This window comes from Saccoglossus kowalevskii, chromosome 12 (assembly GCF_978046115.1).
Source record: "Saccoglossus kowalevskii chromosome 12, keSacKowa6.1, whole genome shotgun sequence".
Taxonomy (NCBI): Eukaryota; Metazoa; Hemichordata; class Enteropneusta; family Harrimaniidae; genus Saccoglossus; species Saccoglossus kowalevskii.
Genome location: NC_140652.1, coordinates 8,913,729 through 8,926,832, shown reverse-complemented (window position 1 = coordinate 8,926,832; position 13,104 = coordinate 8,913,729). Strand labels below are relative to the sequence as shown.

At 33.6% G+C, this 13,104-nt stretch overlaps 1 protein-coding gene across 2 annotated transcripts in view; it reads left to right on the top strand.

Annotated features, from left to right (window-relative positions):
- The window catches only part of LOC100373042 (tyrosine-protein phosphatase 10D-like), a 30,744-nt gene that overhangs the window by 2,595 nt on the left and 15,045 nt on the right, over positions 1–13,104 (top strand). For both annotated transcript variants that reach the window (XM_085506399.1, XM_085506400.1), the window contains exons 4-7: positions 737–865; positions 1,106–1,235; positions 3,572–3,639; positions 10,652–10,766. In XM_085506399.1, the coding sequence (XP_085362525.1) occupies positions 737–865; positions 1,106–1,235; positions 3,572–3,639; positions 10,652–10,766 (442 nt within the window). The remainder of the gene's footprint in view (positions 1–736; positions 866–1,105; positions 1,236–3,571; positions 3,640–10,651; positions 10,767–13,104) is intronic.

The window sequence follows — 13,104 nt, the reverse complement described above, 5'->3', positions numbered from 1 at the left end:
TGGTAATGTTGTTCCCAAACATACTTTTGATTAATTATTAATTAGCATAATTTTCTTGAAACATACATATACACATACTACTACATATACACGTTTTTACATGTATGTGCATATCTGCATGTGTGATATTTTAAAACCCCTTTGTTTATTTTTTAGAATCTTTGCACATAGATGCTCTGGATTAATGAGTTTACCTGAAAATTTGTGGGCATTAATTATATTATTAACACATTTTTTAGCTTGTTGGAAACTGAAACATTGGACCTATTTCAATGAACTGTACAGCAGATATGTCCTCCTGGGTAATCAGCAGTTTTGGTTATAATAAGTATAACCAATGCATATTAATTTTCTAATTTGCATAATATTTCAAGCAGATGTATTTGAAGAATAACGCTGTACATTGAGATAATCAGCAGACATAATATCTTGACTTTATTTTATATTTTTTATATCTTCAAAAATGTTATTTAAAATTAAAAGATGAATAATTCACTGTTGCAACCACATGTTTTCAATACAATAATGTAATTATTGTGTGTTAATGTTGTGTAGTGCGGTACGCTTCAGCTTACAGTGGCAGGGCAATTTGCAGTAGTCATCAGTTTGAATCTCATGTGTGGCCTATTTGTATGTTTGTAATATGCCTGTGATATAATATTAAAAGTAACGGTATTCTCTAAAAGTAGAATAGTTGTACGACCAAGACATTTAAAATACTTGTATGTTCTTCTAGTTGTTACAGCAGAAGATGAAATACAAACAAGTGGTCTTGGAGTGCCAGAAATGCCAACCTGGGCACAAGGTCATGATGATCAGAAATACCAAACTAAGGACCTTCAGCCATATCCATTTGAATATTCAGGTATGTCTATTGCTTGTATTTTATTTGTTTCCACAATACAGTGTAAGTTGACTAGGAGACTGGTTTTGTTTTATAATAATTATCTATTTTGTCCAAAATTCACAAAAAACTATGCATAATGATATTTTGGATTTGATAACCATATGGTATTCTGCTATCAACCCAATCTTGAAAAAAAATAGAATGGAAAATTTTGTCAAAAACCAACTTTTATGAATGCCTGGTGTGTAATGTTTACAGCAGGAGCAATGAGTAAGCGTGACAATCAACCAGAAGAGTATGTAGATATAACTATTGGAGCTGATGACTGTGAAAACGCAGCAGATGATGTGTATTGCAATGGTCCTTTGGACTCTGGAACAGAATATCAGTACGTACAAATTAAGAATACATGTAGAATTAGGTTTATATGTGATAAAAATAGTGTGACTCCATTATGGCACTGTGGGAAGTTAATTATTTTCTTATTATTATCAATATATATATTGGGTGTTGGATCTATAATCATGATATTGCCCATTGTTATTAACAGTCATAACTTGAATGGTGTGAGACAGAATGATGTTAAACTTGAACTTACATGCAAGGCTTAGAAACACTGGATGACACAAAATTAAACAAGTGCTTACAATGAAAGAATTGTTATCTCACTTATGTGGTCTCATGAGCTACATACATGTATATTGTGGTTGTTTTTGTCCACCTTTTTATATCTGTATATTGAGAAAAATCTCAAATTTGCTATTTTTGATGTTTTTTAATTATTTAATATTTCTTGCATATTGCTTTGGCCATAGGTATTGCCTAATTTCAAGTTGATTGTTTAAAGCCGTATGTGCCCTACTTAATTTATCAAAGTCAGGAACACCCACTACTTTTTCTAAATTAATATTATATGAGATTTCATCTTAAGTGAACATGGAACATAACATGTTCATTACTTTCTGCGCTTTTTGTGTTGAGCATGTTCTAAGCAGTGCTGCATGTCAGGATTTTAGGTATTTCAGATAAAAAACAAAACAAGTTATGAATGCCGTCAGTGTTGATTCCAATTCATACCTCATTTTACTTCATACATGTACGTGTATGTTAAAGACTTCAAATAAGTTTAACAGATAATACAGCTTGAAAGCACTCATAGAGAACAAATAATGATCAAAATGTCTGCCAGAAATTTAAGATGACAGCCATCTTGACATACTACCGTAACAGGGCCCCACTGCCTTACTCAATATCATACTAGTAGTTAGCACAATTCTGAAGTACTAAAACAGCAGACTTCTTGTTACCAGTCACATGCTCAAGGCAATTATTTAATTACTTCATGTATTTGTATACTGCGCTAATTATTAGTCCCTGTTCGTCCGTCCGTCCTTCCGGAGTTGTATTTCAGAACTGTCGGACCGATTCCGTTCATTTTTTGCATGAACCTAGTACTTTATGTGGGACATATGCACATGCAGTGGTTTAGCAATTCGATTCAAAATGGCCAACTGGCAGCCATCTTGTTTTTTGAAAATTTTCTATTTTGGACATGCTTTGTCAGTTTTCATTCAAATTTGGTACATACATTATACATGTTAGGATAAATGTCTTCCGACTGTCTGTGTGTGTGCGTTCATTTGTGCGTCTGTTCCTATGTGCATCCATGCAGAGTCATATTTCAGAATCTTTTGGACCAATTTCGTTCATTCTTTGCATGTGCCTTGTACTTTATGTTGGACATATGTACATGCAGTGGTTTAGCAATTTGATTCAAAATGGCAGCCATCTTTTTTTTTAAATGTGGTATCTTGGACATGCTTTGTCAGTTTTCATTCAAATTTGACACATACTTTATACATGTCAGGATACATGTCCATGACAATTTGTTTCAAAATTGGATCAAGGATGGCCGATTGACAGCCATCTGACTTTTTGGCCTTACTACTTACTACTATATATTTCCAAGATTTATGTACCATTTTCATTCGTAGATGGCCGAATAACCGCTGTTTTTATTTTTGACCATATTACTATATCTCTGTCACCTATGTATCATTTTCATTGATATTTAGCATGTCATAAATGGATACATGTACATGTCAATTCAATTTGCAATTTGATCAAATATGACTGACTGGTCGCAGTCTTGTTTGTTTAAAATGTGATAACTTGGATATGCTTTCACTTATGATCTATGTTTTTCTTTGCTATGTCTTAAACCGGAGGGGTCGCCATGCAACATGTGTTCGAATTTGACAGTCTGTTGACGCCACTTTGGACTCAAGTTTCAAGGACACACTCGCGACAACCCCTCCACTTTAATATGACAAGCACAAAGAGAACTTTCACAAATTTAATGGGGACTGTGCCATTTTCAATGACTTGTTACTTCATGTCTTTGTATACTGCGCTAATTATTTCTGATTAAATTAGTCAATTTATGGTTTTGTCAGAATATTAATTCATTTAGTTGTCATGCCAGGAGTGGTGACCACGATTAAATGTGATAGGCTATTGAGGTCGTTTCAAAGGTTCTAAGAATATTAAAACTAAGTAGGTGGAAGTAAAATTGTCTTGTTTGGGTGGTTGCAGTAACATTGTGACGAATGGTCAAAAGGTATTTTTTTAGATTTGGTGATTTTTGTGTTCAATTTTGTATTTATACATGTAGTTATATGTCTGCAAATTCATTGACTATTTTCTATGATTTTTTTCTTTCAGATATCAGTACAGAGGATTCACAGCAACTTCATATGTTGACACCCCATTATCAGCACCTATAAAAACAAGTGAGTACTAGCTTTTCAATTTACCAGAAATGTGTTATGTATTGTTCCAATTTAAAATGTGTAGAAGTTGAGTTTTGTCTCTGGCTTTATACATATATGTACACAGTAAGTCCAATTTTATTAGCTTAGACTAAACTAAATAGTGGGTGATTGAGCAAAATACAACAGATACTTCTCTATGATTTGTTCTCAAGATCTGCTTTGTTTTCTTTGATATTCAAAATTGTGGAGATGGCACCATGCCTAATATCAGTATTATACATCTGTTACCATAACACCATAAGTTACAGTGTGTCGTAAATTTGCGGTATTTTACAGGGCGTTTTCATCCTACCATATAAGCAAATGCGAATTCCAAATATGGAATGACTACGTGCGTATGCGTCCTCTAATAATAAAAACAAACATGGCTGACACTAGCTTTTGACCGGACTCCACACAAAGAAGTTCGCTGATTTTGTGCTAAACATTTTGGATTTTGTCATTCCCATGATGTATCATTGGAAGGAAAAGATGTATAATAATAAGGTTATTATGAGGATACTGCAACTTTTCAGTATCCTCGTAATACATGTAACCTCATATTATCACATGTATCATGTAGTAGCAGTAACATAAAACCATTTACCGTATTTATCCGGGTATAAGCCCAGGGTCCTGAACATGGAAAATTGCCAAAAAGAAGGGGTGGGCGTTTGCCAGGAGATCCCCAGCAAAAAAAACGAAAATTCGCAAAAATTGACAACACGCAGATCGAACTGCGGCAGGGAATAGAACGGCAAATCACAGTCCCTCTATCACAGGGACAGTGGGCAAATGAAAACATGCAACGAAAATAAATGAACAATATGCAACACTAGAAGTAAAACAAAAATAATGTACTGCTTATAATGTGACAAATAAACCAGAAATAATAAAAATCGACAGTGAGGAATCACGCGTGAACTCAAAATGAATTAAAATGTCAGGGGTTAAACTGCGTAAAATGATTTCTGGTCTCGACAAATTACGAATCAACTGGCATACAAGATCAATAATAATTTACAAATTTACACAGTAAAAATTATAAAAATTCATAGCTGTTTGAAAAAAACTTCTCAGATCTTTATTTGTACGTTCATTGCCATCTTCGTCAAACTCAAAACCCTCAAATGTCCAAGTCGGCGTCACTGTAGCCGTCGAACAAAATCCCTACAACTTATTCCTGAAGTTTCTCGACATCGTCCCACACAATTTGGACTTAGCACTTTTAATCCACGAATTTCGCAGTCTGTCAGCTTGGCACTTTTTATTCATGTCTAATCATAATAAAGAGACAAGAAAAATGGGGTCGCTCTGCTGCGATGCTTTTGTTTACAGTCTAGCAATCATCTTTGACCTTTATGCATCTGCTTTACTGATTGGCTAAGAATGACATCACTACTAGTATTTCATCATGCAGATCAAATCGTGACATTGCTGTCTTATCAGACTTAACGCTTATTAATCACGGTGAAAGTTATCATTCAGCAAGTTTCGGCCGTTGGAATGTCTCACTATATGGATATCGCGGTGGACCTGAAATAGGAATAGGAACGACAGAAGAATAGTTTTCATGACAGAAATGCAATAGCGGTGATAAAAGATGGTAAAAAAGTTGGCAGTCTTCGGCCTGACATTGCAAAATTGCTGGCCCCAGTTATGGATTCGCAAGCTGCTACAATATATTTATAAAGCCAAAATAACGTGATTTCAACCATTCTCCCAGGTACGAATTGCTACAATATTGCAACATTGTTTTCATTGTCGTCGACGCTAAAGCCGAACGAGTGCAACACTTGCTTAGCGGCTCTCCTTATACGATTTGCTTGAATCGTCTAAGGAAGCACAAACCAAACGGCCGGCCCTTTTTAGGGCCATGACATATTTCAAGAAGAGAACTACCGTTTCTGCTTTAATATTTATTTTTATAGACTTGCTGACTGTTATGATTCTGAAAAAAATCAACTGTGAAAGCGCTGCCCTGAAGGCAGAAAGCTGTTTTGCGTTCACCCCTTGTTTTACGCAATTAACAATTTTTAGCTCCGCTGTCGACTTTGTCGAGCGGAGCTTATCATATGAGTGATTGTCCGTCGTCGTCGTCCGTCGTCCGTGTCAATGTTTTACTTTTTCGACTTCTTCTTGAAAACTACAAGCCTGAATGCTTTGATACTTGGTGTATATGTACCTTGGGTAGACCTCTCTTAGGTTTGTTCATTTCATGTTGATATCTTCAATTCTCTAATTTTGGTGAATATTTTTGTCATTTTTGGTAAAAAGTGATATTTTCGACTTCTTGTTAAAAACCACAAGTGCAATTGCTTTGATACTACATATATAGGTACTACATGTGGACCTCTCTCAGATTTGTTCATTTTGTAATGATATCTTTAATTCTCTAATTTTGGTGAATATTTTTGTCATTTTTGGTAAAAAGTGATATTTTCGACTTCTTGTTAAAAACCGCAAGTGCAATTGCTTTGATATTACATATATAGGTACTACATGTGGACCTCTCTCAGATTTGTTCATTTTGTAATGATATCTTTAATTCTCTAATTTTGGTGAATATTTTTGTCATTTTTGGTAAAAAGTGATATTTTCGACTTCTTGTTAAAAACCGCAAGTGCAATTGCTTTGATATTACATATATAGGTACTACATGTGAACCTCTCTCAGAATTGTTCATTTTGTAATGATATCTTTAATTCTCTAATTTTGGTGAATATTTTTATCATTTTTGGTAAAAAGTGATATTTTCGACTTCTTGTTAAAAACCGCAAGTCCAATTGCTTTTATACTACATATATAGGTACTACATGTGGACCTCTCTCAGATTTGTTCATTTTGTGATGATATCTTCAATTCTCTAATTTTGGTGAATATTTTTGTAATTTTTGGTAAAAAGTGATATTTTCGACTTCTTGTTAAAAACCACAAGTCCGATTGCTTTGATATTACATATATAGGTACTACATGTGGACCTCTCTCAGATTTGTTCATTTTGTGATGATGTCTTCAATTCTCTAATTTTCGTGAATATTTTTGTAATTTTTGGTAAAAAGTGATATTTTCGACTTCTTGTTAAAAACCAATAGTTCAATTGCTTTGATATTACATATTTAGATACTACATGTAGACCTTTCTCAGATTTGTTCATTTCGTGATGATATCTTGGATTCTATAATTTTGGTGAATATTTTTGTCATATTTGGTAAAAAGTGATATTTTCGACTTCTTGTTAAAAACCAAAAGTTCAATTGCTTTGATATTACATATATAGATACTACATGTAGACCTTTCTCAGATTTGTTCATTTCGTGATGATATCTTCAATTCTCTAATTTTGGTGAATATTTTGGTCATTTTTGGTAGAAAGTGATATTTTCGACTTCTTGTTAAAAACTGTAAGTCCGATTGCTTTGATACTATACATATTGTTCATTTTCTGATGATGTCTTCAGTTCTTTAATTGAAATGTGCATTTCTAACAGCGGAGCTATCTCAGCCGATAGGCTGCTTGTTATAAGTATCATGACAGACTTCAAGAAAGTCAACTGTTAATACTACCACAGTCAACGAATAGAAAATAGTTTTTTTTTGTTTTTTGTTTTGTGTATATAGAAAAAGACCCTCTGGGCGTGTGCCCGGATATGACCTCAACTTCTTTATTGTGTCAAAAGTAGGTGGTGGGCGTTTGTCCAGGCATGGGCTCTTACCCGGATAAGTACGGTAATATTTTTAGCTCTGCTGTTGACTTTGTCGAGCGGAGCTTATCATATGAGTGATTGTCCGTCGTCGTCGCCCTGCGTCCGTCGTTCGTGTCAATGTTTTACTTTTTCGACTTCTTCTTGAAAACTACAAGCCTGAATGCTTTGATACTTGGTGTATATGTACCTTGGGTAGACCTCTCTCAGATTTGTTTATTTCATGATGATATCTTCAATTCTCTAATTTTGGTGAATATTTTTGTCATTTTGGGTAAAAAGTGATATTTTCAACTTCTTGTTAAAAACCACAAGTCCAATTGCTTTGATATTACATATATAGGTACTACATGTGGACCTCTCTCAGATTTGTTCATTTTGTAATGATATCTTTAATTCTCTAATTTTGGTAAATATTTTTGTAATTTTTGGTAAAAAGTGATATTTTCGACTTCTTGTTGAAAACCGCAATTTCAATTACTTTGATATATTATACATATAGGTACTACATGTGGACCTCTCTCAGATTTGTTCATTTTCTAATGATATCTTCTGTTCTTTAATTGCCATGTGCATTGCTAACAGCGGAGCTATCTCAGCCGACAGGCTGCTTGTTCAATATTACACCCAGTTGACCTTTCACCTTCCCCGAGCAGCAAATCTGATTGGTCTGCATGAAAATTGTGATGTCAACAACCATTCACCTTCTAAAACAGATTGTTCAATGACTAGACAAGTTATTTTTGTGAAAACTGTTTGAAATATGATCAGTCTGAATGTTCTCATTGTCTACCAACAGTTTCATGCATTTGCCATTATGCATTTTCATTTTAAATTACATTCAAGGATTCCTAATTCTTTGAACTTTACAGTGGCAATTGCACAACTTTCATTTTCTCCACTGAACCGCCACTACTGCGATTTACGTTTAATCTGTGAGAAGACCACTGATAGAAATAACCCACTATTTTGTTAAAACATTGTCAATGTGTCTCTATATCTGAAAATAAATCAGTGTTTCAAAACATAGATTAATTTGTATATTCACAACTGATAAACTGCCTGCAATGCACATTGAAGGAATGGAATACCTGTATGCAAATAAATAGAACATGCTACAATGTAATAGATTTAAGACGTACACACATAACAATTCTAATATCAGTTTCCATGGGATTTCTGCTGGCAAAACAGCTGGAAAATGCATACATGTAATAAATAGAATATCAAAATATGTGATCTTGTACTATCATAATAATAATAATAATAATAATAAGTATGCACTTATATAGCGCCATATATCCAAAATAAATGTTCATAGGCGCTTTACAAGACAAAAAATAAATAAAAAAAAAATATTAAATCATGAATAAAACATTAATAGCAACAACAAAGAAAAACTACTGAGTTTCAAAAGTCTGTTTAAAAAGATGAGTTTTAAGTTTCTTCTTAAAAATGTCAATATTGCCAGATAGTTTGATATGTAGAGGTAGTTCATTCCATAAGGCAGGTGCAGCATGGCAGATGGCGCGTTGACCGTAAGATTTAGTATTAATTTTCGGAACGTTTAGGAGAAAATTATTAGTGGAGCGTAGACTGCGGGTAGGTTTGTAAGATGCAAACAGTTCACAAATGTATGATGGTAGGGTGTTGTGAATTGCACGAAAGGCGATTAACATGATCTTGAAATTAATGCGTTGTTGAACAGGAAGCCAGTGTAAGTTGTAAAGAACTTCAGTGATATGGTCAAATTTCTTGGTCCTTGTGATGAGGCGTGCCGCAGTATTTTGAACGAGTTGGAGCTTACGAATGTTCGTCTGGGCAATGCCGAAGAGGAGACTGTTTCCATGGTCAATCCTTGATGTAACAAATGAATGTACTAAATGTTTTGTGGTTACATTAGTTAGGTACTTCCTGATGGAACTAATATTGCGTATATGAAAGTATGATGATTTACAAATACTATTCACACGATTTTCCATGGTCATATGCTTGTCGAACTCAATGCCAAGATCACGAGCAGATGTTGTTGGCACAATGGTACAACCCTCAATCTGTATAGATGGTAAATTTAACTTGGCCAGATTTGGTCGAGATCCAAAAAGTAACAGTTCCGTCTTGTCCGAGTTGAGTTTTAAGAAATTCGATGTTAACCAATTATGAATATCCTTGATCGCACTTTCCATACGTTGAATGGAATCATGATGTTTATTAAATTCAAGTACCCGGTAGTATCATGTAGCTCATGTTCTGAGCTTTTGGCAACCAGTCTTATTCAATCATCCCAGAAGGAATGATGGTGTGTACAGCCCTGTATAATAGCAACAACCTACTAGGTGATTAGTACTACTACTTGTATATATCCAGTCGCATATATGTTACATTGAGAAACCAAATACATACATGCACATTCTGCTGACTGCTAATTAAAATCAACATCATTTCAATTAATCCCAGTTCTACAAGAAACTGCATGATGTCAAGACAGGTGACTGCATCATTACAGCAGTGTTTGAGCTGCCTGTGTATTGTGTATTAGCATTATTTTGGTTTGGGTTTACTATTAAACAAATGGCCCAATGACATGCACTATAATAATAATAATAATAATAACTTTATTACGCCGTATTGTGAAATTACATCTCAATTTTAGCTAATTGTAATAAAAGTAAAAGAAAAAGAAGTAACTAAATCACATAAAAAAGACACAACTACTACTAGGTACAGTACTAATAGTGCTTAAGAGGAGAAAATTTTCATTGTGCTTGGAAGTTAGCATGTAAAGTATAAGATGATTTAAGATAGGTAATAACATGTTTAATGAGTTTTATTTCTGATGTATTCATGATATACTTAAATTTTTCAATATTACTATATGTCACTCATGGTATGACATGCTCATCAACGCATTCCATTTTCTCACAGGTTACAATTGAATAATCTTATTTTTCATTGGACTTGTCTTAGTCCCTAAGGGTTTATGGGCTCAGTGATTCTTTCAAATGCAGACTCTACCTCAGTATTCTCTAAAATATAAACCCTAATTTATAATGTTACAAAACAGGCTATATCCATGGATCGTGCATGTAGTTTAACTTCACTAATAAACCCAATACTTATAAAGTTATACCTAAAATCTGCGTAGTATGCATAAAACCCATGCAGTAGTTCTGTACAAATGTAGTACCGGTACATATAAGTGTATTAAACCTGTCAGAATAAATTCTTTTTTTTTTCGGCTTATATAATATACGGTAGTTTATTTAAAGTTTTGTTATCTGTTGCAGATAAAAACATGTCATGGTTGTGGTTACTTCTTGGTGTATTGCTTGGTGTATTGATAGCTGTTGCTATCATTCTTGCTATCATTTATTATAAACGAAGATATTATGAAAAAACTACGTAAGTCCTGTTGATTTCTGCTCTCTGAAAATTACTTCATTTTTACTGCATGGATATATTCAACATATACGGAGGTATATTATTCTTGAATGCGCATACCCCATAAGTAGCACAGACGAACAGTTTATTGATGCATTCAAAATAGAACGGACATAAACATAGAACGTTGAAGAGCGTTAACTGTGGAAATCGAGGTACTAGGTTCATACACGAGTTGAGCGGCATTCAATTCTTGCTGCACCCTCTATAACTTTTAATCCGAGTTTATAGTCGATAATTTACAATTCAAAAATAGTGGTTGTAGGGAAATCAAAAAGTTTTTCATTAAAGTGAAAGTCAAGGCTAACAACATAATACTCCTCGATGGAAGAGCTCGGCAAATGTAAGGACATGCAATTTACAGTTTTTTTATATCACTTCTCATTCTCTAGATGTTCAATTTTTCATCAATATATGTAGACCGCCATCTTGATTCTTCAGCAGAGGATTATGGGTAAAGTATGACATCATAGAGTCTGTTGTCAGAAATTGAGAAAATAATTTCATTTATAACTTCAAAAGTTGAACTTTAAATTGGCTGAAAGTTTAGAACAGGGTTGTAGCATACATGTACTGGTGCCAAACATGCTTATAAAATAGTTGTCATGGAAACAGAACTGAAAATATTTATTTTTATGTTTTTCTACCAAATGCTCAAATTTCCTTATATTGTATACAATTTATCGTTGTGAGTAGGTTATATAGGTGATATATTACTTGTTGACCATAAAAAGTGGACAAAAAAGTGTCATTCCATATTTCACAACGAAAATAACGATTTTTATTTTTTTAACGTTTTTGGCAATATCTTCACTTTATGTGTATTTGTAACATTCTAATTTACATTACTATAATCATATACAAGAGTTATATGCATAACGAAAATTTGAACTAATTCGCATCAGTATTCCCCATGTTATAGATGAAATCATTTTCTCAATTTCTGACAACAGACTCTGTGATGTCATACTTTACCCATGATCCTTTGCTTGAGAATCAAGATGGCTGACTACATAATACTGATGAAATGTTGAATATCTAGAGAATGAAAAGTGATATAAAAAAACTGTAAATTGCATTCTCCTACATTTGTGGAGCTTTTTCTTTGGGGGTCATTGTGTTGTTTGGCTTGACTTCCCCTTTAATGTGAAATTTTGTATTTCAGCCAGAATTAATTTTCACTGGAAAAACAATTTTGGGTGTTTGATTCTATTGTAACTGATTTTTGAATTGAGTTGATTCAGTTGAATGTAAAATATATGAAACAAGTATACTGGATTTTACTTGCACTGAATCATCCCTTCTATAAATTGTGAGTGGAAATTAAGTATTTGCAGTAATTTTTTTTATCTTTAAGTTAATAAGTACATCTTCCATTCTTTTATCTCAAGACCCCAAACAAAATCTGTATTAAAAAAAGGCCTTAAGGTAGAAGCCTACTCATAAATTAAAATACCCAGAATTTATTATTTTTTTCAATAAACTGCACTCCAAGGCAATATAAGGATATTGACTTAAAAAAAGTTAGGGGTCACCAGCCTTATTTTCAAGATATTGATTGGTTGTATTTTAGTGGAAAGTCGCCATTTTGGCGCTATTATAATGCTTTTAGCATAGATTCCTACAGCAGAGGTATCATGCAATATCTCAAAATCTAGCCTGGTGACATAGAAATATTAGAACACCTTTCTCAAAAAGCATAACTGTAACACACAAAATAATGCTATTTCATTGTACCATGAGACATTAGCTTCATGATTGTGCATAATAAATTAATGAACATTATCATGTGATTTATGACCAATTTTGTCAAAAATTATGAGCAGGCTTCTACCTTAAACACAACAAAACATACATATATTCTTTCTTATCAAAAGCTGCATGTACAGTTATTTTCCAAATCATTTCTGTGATGAAAGCTTAAATCTACATTTTCAATTGAAATTCCTATTAAATATGTGTCTGAGAACATTACCATCTTTTCTGTGGCAGCAGACTTTTTAATTGCAATTTGTTAGTCCCCGTTCGAACACAGTCCGAAACGGGGACTTATATTTTGACCTTGGTGTTTCCGTCCGTCCGTGCGTGTGTGTGTGCGTGCGTGCGTGCGTGCGTGCCAATCACAATCAAACTTCACACATACATGTACATCATACATGATATTATACATATGCACGTCATTTTGTTTTCACGATCTGATTCAAAATGGTCGAATGGCGTCAATTTTTGTGATAAAAATCATCGAAATCGAGTATTTCTTGGCTGTTTACAGATGGATTTTGTTCAAACTTGGTATATA